Genomic DNA, 9,613 nt, shown 5'->3' with positions numbered 1-9,613 from the left:
TTGAAAGAAGAAGTTTAAACAGTTTACAACAAATTTGTTATTCAAATGTTAGTTTTATCGATATTCGTAAACTTAATTAAGTATTGTAAATACTACTCAAAACGAAACTATTGTTCAATTTATTTAAAAGAAATTAGTCTTTGTCTCGAATCTATATTTTGATATGTGTTGTTTTTTCTAATTATATAAATAGGCCTTTTTTTATTTGTTTAATAACTATTTTGAACATCTATTTTATGTAAGTCATTTAAACATATTAATTTGGTATTATTTAATTCTTGTTGGCATCTTTACAACAAAGTCAATTAATCCATGTAATATTAGTCTGCACACCACATGTCTAAGAATATTAGGAATAACTTGATGGCTTTATATTTCAGCTATTCAAATATTTGAATTAGCTCTAGCCACCAAAAAAGCCCTTTTGCGTTGATGATGAGTGTATCAAACATTAATCAATCAATCATATTGAAGCAATTACTGGTAATTTAACTGTGATACCTTGGTATTGAAATGAGTTAAATATATATGTTAGCGGCAATAAGTGAAATTAGGCATTAAGCTTAAATCCTAGGCATTAAGTTATTGCCTGAAATTTTCAGGCATTAAGCTTATTACCTGAAATCTGATGATGATTATTCAGCCTATTGCCGAACATAACTTTAGGCAATAAGTGAATTTTAAGATTTATCTTTTTCTTCTTCATATAAAGTAGTTTCTTAATTATACTCCTAATATTATATGTATTCCATACATTCATTTGACAGATCTTCATATTTTATTTAGTAATTTTAGTAGTCAAAACTCAGAATTAAGGATGTATTTTTCTGACATTTCAGTCTCGTTCTGGAATTATTTCCAAAACATGTGATATTAGTGGAAAATACCAAAATAAAAATAAAATGTTATAATCAAACTTCATTCTGTGAAAAATTGTGTATTTATAATAAAATGTGTTTGAGTAACAAATTTTCAGTATTTTTAGCAAAATGTTTAGAAAACGTGTGAAGGTACAACAAATGAATATACCAGAAACATTAACAAATGAATATCCTATCACTGTTTTCTTTTTAAAATTTCTTAGATATGTAATTTTTCAATTATTTAAAACAAAAATGCTTAAACAATATGCATTTTGTACTAAAACACTAATTTACAGAAAATACGATACAAAAAATGTTGGATAGTGATTTTTTTACGATAATAGCTAAAAAATATGTAAAAATTGATGAAAATTTGAAAATAATCTAAATTGGGTACTTTCAAAGGGCTGTAGGAAAACAAAGTGCACCATCATAAGAGATCATCAGATTTGTTTTCACCAATTATTGTTTACAGTCATATAAACCCCAAAATCAGGTTAAGAAAAAGTTTAATTTTAGAAATGTTTGGCTCCTCAGAGGTGTGCATCTTAAAATCATACTTTTATGTGACATTACAAAAAATAAAAAAAGATTTTGATAAAGTGATAGTATCAAGGGAGTGCGGGAGATTCTATAAAATAGCTATAAAATAGCTGTGATAATTATTTAATTTTTTTTTACCAATCACTTGTCGAGCTGCTCTGAATTGATAAAAAGTAGACTAAATTTAGATATAATCTTTTGTTTACACCATTTTCAAATTTATTTTTAATTGGATAAGTAAACTTTCTTTTTGAACAGTTCCACAACTTGTGATAACAAATGATTTTAACACAAATTTCTATCTAGTTTTCATATTTTCTCAAGTATTATTTGATGAGTTTTGATCTAAATTACATATTTAACAAGTAATTTTATTTCCGGTAGATGACATTTTAAAATTCAGTTCTTATAATGTTATTATGTAACAAATGTATTTTTATTTACTCACATTTTCATTTTAGGCATTAAGCTTAATGCCTGCACACATTTTTCAGGATTTAAGCTTAAATCCTAGGATTTAAGACTAATGCCTAACATTATTTAGGCAATAGACTTACTGCCTAGGCATTAGCTTATTGCCTAGGATTTAAGCTTAATGCCTAATTTCACTTATTGCCGCTAACATAAATATTCTATTAAAATCAGTTATCGGATTATTAGCACTAGTTTATTCATATAAAGTGGATAATATAAAAAACAATTAAAACTTATTTTTTTCCATCACTGGGAATAAAGGTAAAGATGGATTCTGAGGATATATTGGGTATAAATAAGGGCAACAGTGTTATACCGCTGCTCAAAAGTCATAAATCGGTTGAGGGAAACACATCCGGGTTACAAAATACTTGACAACGACGATAATAACGGAACAACAAAAACATTAATGTGCAATAAAAACAGACGCCAACTACATTGAAACCGACTATTAGAAAACAACTGCGATATTCCTGACTTGGTTTGTGACATTTTAATGAAAATAAAGTGGATTGAATCTTGGTTATAGGTAGCGAAACCTCTGGCTCATATAAAATATGGCTTAAGGGCATACGATACAGTTACAGGGAAGGTAATGACGTTGCTAACGTAAAATGTTATTTTCGCGACGTCAAACTGTTACATATCGGGAAAAGATGCATTTTTCGACTGATGGACCCCTCTTTTTCAAAACAGCAATTTGTTTCATTTTGCAGGGAGATTATGTGACCCAAATTTTATAAAACTGTAAATAGAGATTTTTTTTTAATTTTGATAACAAGCAGCAAAAAATGACGTATTTTACTCAATTCATGAACATTTGATAAATATGAGTTATTTCTGAATAAAAAATGCATACTTTTTTTATGATACTTATATAATATAGAAATTACCGATTATTTAACAAAAAACAATTTGTGTTTATCTTTTATAACAAAAAAGTTATGTCTTTCTTTCGAAAAAGAAATTACGGCCACAAATCTGAATTTTGAGCAAATATACAAAATTTCGACCTCATTTTACTCAAAAAGTAGCACATGAAGGTATATTTTTTATTACATATTTGATTTAATCAGGTATAAAATAGCCTATATGCAAATTTTCACGAACTTGTAAATACAGGATCAAAACTATATCGTATGCCCTTAAGACGGTCAACTCGTTGCCCAAAGAAAGCAGTTACTTAAACGTACAGACAAAGTGACACTTTTCCTATATTAGGTATCCGATTAAATGTCATTATGATGATGATGGAATCGTTTAACGACCTGGACTGGTTTTACGGCCCTCACACGGTCTGCTTGCTGCTCGAAGGCGTTTGGTGCGCGTTTAAATATTTTCATGCGTGACGATGGAAAGCTGAGAAAGATGGCCACCATTTTTGGTTTTGGTAAGATCTTTTTGATATGTTGACTATTTTGGTGTTGATTACTGCCTCCACAACGGCTGCTTGTGTTGCCAAGTTGGTCAGCTTGGTAGCCCGCTAACCACGATGTTGAAGTTCTGATCGATGGGTCTTGAGATAGTAAGACAGTAGGCTTCATCAGAAGTTGTAAGACAGTGAAATAGCGGTCCATTATCCAACACCTTCAATACTGACCCTCGGACTTCATTTGGCATAATGTGTCCCCCACATTGGGTGTTACGGACCAAAGGCTAACGCGGGTATTTCGCAAAACCACAAGTTTATAAACGAACTGTTAATCGTTGGATTTATTTTTTTATTTTTTTTTTATCGAAAGTTGTGTGTCGGCGATCCATCTATCAGTAAACCAACATCGTAGATTGCAGGTAAAATGGAGTAGACCCAGCACGTCCTTTCCGTTGTAGTGACCGGACTGATTGTCATCTCAAATATCAATAAACGGATGCCCCTTTCTTGTGGGGTTTAGCAGCTATCATGTATCTTCTATATATATATTTAATCAATTCGAAATTACAATTATATTGTCAACTTTTCTGTGAGAAGTCGTATTCTCAAATTAGTAACTCGGGGAAGATTTTCTAATAGGTTAATCGTTGGATTTACCGAGCGTTACTCAAGTACTCGCTTAGAAAAACATCTACAGAATAGAAATATAAAGTAATACTCATTTGACGTATGATTAGACGTTGTGTATGGATGTAAAGGTCTAACCACTATTATCTATATAATAATCCGAGGAAAATTATACCATAATAAATAGTTCATTTACCACATGTACTAAATATGTAAATTGGCAAAAATCTAATCAACTTAATTATTCAACACTATTCAAAATTATTGCTCAAATAATTAACTAAGTATTTGGGAATCTTAAGAAAACCCTTTTTAAATATTAACCAAGGGGTGGTGATAAGAACGTACTGATGTCATTAACCATTTTCCAAAGGTCGACACTGGATGCAACAAATTTTTCCTTATTTAAAAATTACAATTATATTTTTAACTTTTCTGTGACAAGTCGTTTTCTCAAATAAGTTACATAACTAGCAGTTCTGCTGGTGAAAATAACCTCTCTGATGGTTCAGATTAAGTTGAAAGACTAAGAAACGATTAACTAGAAGTGAAGGCTCTGAAAAAGTTATCACGTTTCATGGCCTACCTATGATCAGACGAATTTAAACGCAAACATTCTGATTTTAATTTGGATTAATTTTGTTTTTATTTTTACATTTAATATCTTGGGAGGTGTTCTTAATAAAAGAGTGTTATTCCCTTAAAAATGGCATCAACATGTAACCAGAAATCGATTAGTAGAGTATCACCTTTTTTGTTTTCTTTCTTGTTTAATGATTTAGAAATTATTTTGTTAAAATCAATATAGAAAGTCTAAATAATATTTCAAATATGTGCTTGTAATCATTACAAATGTATGTTAAATTGTGTATTACACTATATGCATAGGATACTGCGCAATTTTCGGAAAGTGCAGAAGGATTACAAATAAAAACTTGTATAGGTTTTAAAGATTATAAAAAAAATGAATACTAAAGATTAACAAAAGAAAACCTAAAGCAGAGATTTGTTGTAATAAGAAAGCAAAAAGAAATCAGAATTTTATGATATATGGAGAAAGCATTGATTTAGTTGATTTCTACTGCTACCTTAGTGTACTTTTCAATTACAATGGTAGTTTTTGTAACACACGAAAAATAAAAAATACATTTATTCCCGTCGATTTGCAGCTTGAACTTTTTGACTCATTAGTTAGTCCTGTATTATTATATGCCCCAGAGGTATGGGGATTTGAAACTAAAGATAGCATTGAGAAAATACACTTTCAATTTTGCAAAAACGTTTTCAGAAATTTAGAAGCAGTTGAACACGGACGATTCTCTTTGGAAATTGTTGTTAACGTAAAATGATATTGTTTTGTAATAGTTTAGTATTGGAGAATAACAAATTATCTTACATTATGTATAAGTTAGTGCTCAAATGACATTTTCAATACCACAAAAAAATAAGATTACGAGAATGGAATTAGTTTTTTTGGCAAGATCAACTTCCATTGGATAAACTGGATAAGCTTGGTTTTCAAGAACATAATTTCACGACAGCTGAATGATATATTTATCCAACATTGGATTTACCCAAATGAAGACCTGTTCAAGAGATTTATTTTATATATATTACAATATTCGTTTCGAAACCTATTCGATTAAGTTGGTGGCGTGGACTAGAATACAAACAGATGAGCGAATTCGTCATATTTGTTGAAATAGAATAGGAGATGAATTTCATTATCTATTCATTGTATAAAAAAAAAACACAGGAAAACAAACTGCTTCGAAATTGATATATACCACAATATTGTACTGCGAATCCAACGGAGTACAAATTAAAACAGATTTTGATATTTTGTCATGTAGAAAACAAACTCATATATACCTGGACTGAAATTTCATATTTACGCCAGACGGGCGTTTCGTCTACCGAAGACTCATCAATGACGCTCGAATAAGAAAATGTTAAAAAGGCCAAAAAGAGAAAGAAGTTGAAGTGCATTGAAGACCAAAAATTCCTAAAGGTTTTGCCAAATAAATCTAAGTAAATCTATTTCTGAGGTAGGAAAGCCATAGTATTTCACAAATTCAAAATTTTGTTAACAGTTAATTTATAATTATTACCATATCAATGATAACTTCAATCAACACAGAAGTGCTAACTACTGGGCTGGTGATACCCTCGGGGAAAAAATTTCCACCAGCAGTGGCATCGACCCAGTGGTTGTAAATAAACTCACCATATGTACAAGAACTGAAATTTCATATTTACGCCAGACGCGCGTTTCGTCTACCAAAGACTCATCAGTGACGCTCGAATAAAAAAATGTTAAAAAGACCAAATAAAGTACGAAGTTGAAGAGCATTGAGGACCAAAAATTCCTAAAGGTTTTGTCAAATAAGCTAAGTAAATCTATGTCTGAGGTAGAAAAGCCATAGTATTTCACAAATTCAAAATTTTGTTAACATTTAATTTAAAATTAGGAACATATCAATGATAACTCAAATCAACAGAAAAGTGCTGACTACAGGGCTGGTGATACCATCTGGATAATTAATCTTCACCAGCAGTGGCATCGACCCAGTGGTTGTAAATGAACTCATCATGTATACAAGGACAGAAATTTTATATATACCCCAGACGCGCGTTTCGTCTACCAAAGACTCAATAGTAACGCTCGAATCAGAAAATGTTAAAAAGACCAAATAAAGAACGAAGTTGAAGAGCATTGAGGACCAAAAATTCCTAAAGGTTTTGTCAAATAAGCTAAGTAAATCTATTTCTGAGGTAGAAAAGCAATTGTATTTCACAAATTCAAAATTTTGTTAACAGTTGATATATAATTATGAACATATCAATGATAACTCAAATCAACACAGAAGTGCTGACTACTTGGTTGGTGATACCCTCGGGGAAAAAATCTCCACTAGTAGTGGCACCGACCCAGTGGTTGTAAATAAACTCTTTTTTTTTCTTTTTTTCAACTTTAAATATTTCATTTCATTCCTGGTTGTGAACAATGTCCCTTAGCGCTACAACAATGACGCTAAGGTTCATCCCTGTGTTTATAATTGCTAATGAAACCAGGGGATTTGATTAGCAAAATATATCTTATATGAAATTATTGTAAATAAACTCATCATATATACCAGGACTGAAATTTCATATTTACGCCAGACGCGCGTTTCGTCTACCAAAGACGCTCGAATAAAAAAATGTTAAAAAGGACAACTTAGCAATATTTTTTTTTTTACTAACACGGTACTTCTGATTTATGTTTGTCTTTTTTTTTAGTTGAATGGTTATTTGTAAATTGACATTTTGTTGTATTTTACAATGCATACATTTGTATGTTTAGTGTTAATGTATTGGATATATAAATGTGTCAACGTGTATATATACTATCCTCTTGTGCACCTAACTAAACATTGTTGTGCTGATATTTATAAGGAATATTATATTGTATGCATAGCTCAACAATGTTAGATCTTTAAATTTGTTGTTCTTCCCTTAGTGGGATTTCGTTTTTATAAATACTTGAAACAAATACATTCATATTTAGATAGTAGCTAATGCCTCTTTAACATTTCGTATTTCAATGAATAACATTTTACTTCGTGTGAACTCGATCGGGTCCAGTGATTAGTGTCACGTTTAATATAACCATTGTTGAGGGTATTTAAGATTAAGGAAGGATTGTCGTAAATTCTTTAGATTGTGTTTTAAAAGCTTGCAGTGAAAACTGAATTACAGTTTACTCATATTACTATATGGATTGTTTGCGGAATTTTCCAATCATCAATTATAACAAGATGATCAGGTGACGATAACATGACGTACCATACTCGTATTAATGGTAGCGGTGATAAAGTTTATTGAAGCATTCTTAAGTGAAAAGTTCTTATTTAGATAAAAGGATTCACTGTTAATTAACATGCATATCAAATATATTGTTTTGTTCGTAATTTATAATTTCCTACCTGGTGTACAATGTCAAAGTCATGCTACCGCACAAAATCTGTATTCACATTTGTTAACAAACTATAGTAAAAGGATAACACCGTTAGCTGACCATTCTCAAAAGCTTAATGTCGGCGTGGACTTTTACCTAAATTCTTTCATATCCATCAATGAAGTTGACGAAACCATTTCGATTATGGGAGTTATGTTACTCAATTGGACTGACCCTGCACTCAAGTGGGATTCCTCATCTTTTGATAACTTGTTTGCTTTAACCATAGACCCATCCGACATATGGAAACCTCTAATGTTTCTAGTAAATGTGGCAGATGACATGGAACCTATTGGACATGGAGTTACGTTTTATTCTACTCTAACTAGCACTGGAGATGTTTACTATAGCCCGGGAGGAATAATGAAAGCAAAGTGTCCTACTAATGTTGCAAAATTTCCTTTTGACACACAGGAATGTAAATTGATGTTTTTCAACTGGGGAATATCAAATACCACATTAACATTGTCTGCTTTGTCTAACCAAGCGAGGTTATATTGGTACACACCTAATTCAGATTGGACCCTTCTGGAATATTCAACATTTGTTGAGTTCTACAATGAGTATAGCACGTTCAACGTAAAAATTAAAATAAAGCGTCAGTCTTTGTACTATGCCGTGATGATGATTTTACCAACTCTGTTGTTCGCTCTCTTGAATCCCTTGGTCTTCGTTATCCCAGTGGAATCAGGTGAACGTGTATCTCTAGCAATGACAATATTACTTTCCTATGCCATATTTTTAACTTTAGTGTCGGCCGCTATTCCAACATCCTCAAATCCGATGTGCGTACTTTTAGCTGTCATGATAACAATAATTTCGCTTAGTGGTTTTATCGTCGGAAGTGTCATAATGGTTTCGAAATATTATTATGAGGAAACAACAGCTGGATTAAGTTCACCACTGAAGAGATTTGCAAAATGGAGGTTGGAGAAAAAACGCAATGTTGTATTACCGGTTAATGATCCTAATAAACAGATTAATGAAATAGAAGTAAATGTAACGGGGAAGGATGTAGCTAACGCTTTAGATTGTGTTTGTCTGTGTATATTCTATGCCGCTATTTGTGTTTGTTTGACTGGATATTTCGTTTACGTTTTGATTTAAAAGTATTTTTGTATCGGAAAAATATTAATCGTAAAATAATAAAATATAGGAGTTTTTTTGTGACACAGAAACAAATACAAAACTGATAACTAATTATTTTGTTATTTTGTTTTAACTGTTACCCATGGTTGTCATCCTACTTTTGGTTCTGTGTCAAATGATATGAAATGAAATCAAGCTGAAATATTGTGCAGTAACACCCTGATGAAACAATATATGTTTATTGATATTAATTGATAATGTAAAAGAGATAACTAGGCTAGTACTATGAGAGCATTTTTTTTTTTAATTTTTAATGCATATACCTAAATTATATATCTGGAAAGCTAAGAATGTGCACTTTCTAAATATTCTGGTCGTAAAAAGAAATGTTGGTGCAATTCTTTTTATGTAATTTCACTTCATGGATATTTCCAGTAGAAAAATCGAGTTAAAACAAATGCAAAAACGAAACAATACTGCATAAACACTGTATTTCTGCTAGGAAAATACATCTCTATCAAAGTATTAATTAATTTCGGTCTATTTTAACGGTAACGTATGTTACGTAACGTTGTCTCTCGGATTCTTTGAAAACTGATTGCAGGTATTTACACACATACATGTATATCTGCAAATTTTATAAAA

At 31.1% G+C, this 9,613-nt stretch overlaps 1 protein-coding gene across 1 annotated transcript; it reads left to right on the top strand.

The window, feature by feature from the left end:
* Positions 1-7,512: 7,512 nt before the first annotated feature.
* Positions 7,513-9,079, top strand: LOC134712285 (acetylcholine receptor subunit beta-type acr-3-like). The gene has a single exon (XM_063573686.1). The coding sequence runs from the start codon at positions 7,802-7,804 to the stop codon at positions 8,984-8,986; it is 1,185 nt and encodes a 394-aa protein (XP_063429756.1). The 5' UTR covers positions 7,513-7,801; the 3' UTR covers positions 8,987-9,079.
* Positions 9,080-9,613: the final 534 nt, after the last annotated feature.

This window comes from Mytilus trossulus, chromosome 3 (genome assembly GCF_036588685.1).
Source record: "Mytilus trossulus isolate FHL-02 chromosome 3, PNRI_Mtr1.1.1.hap1, whole genome shotgun sequence".
NCBI lineage: Eukaryota > Metazoa > Mollusca > Bivalvia > Mytilida > Mytilidae > Mytilus > Mytilus trossulus.
This window is presented reverse-complemented; position numbering and strand designations above follow the sequence as displayed.

Excerpts from the sequence above, each read along its gene's own strand:
- LOC134712285 (XM_063573686.1), top strand. The coding sequence starts at position 7,802 with ATGCATATCAAATATATTGTTTTGTTCGTAATTTATAATTTCCTACCT.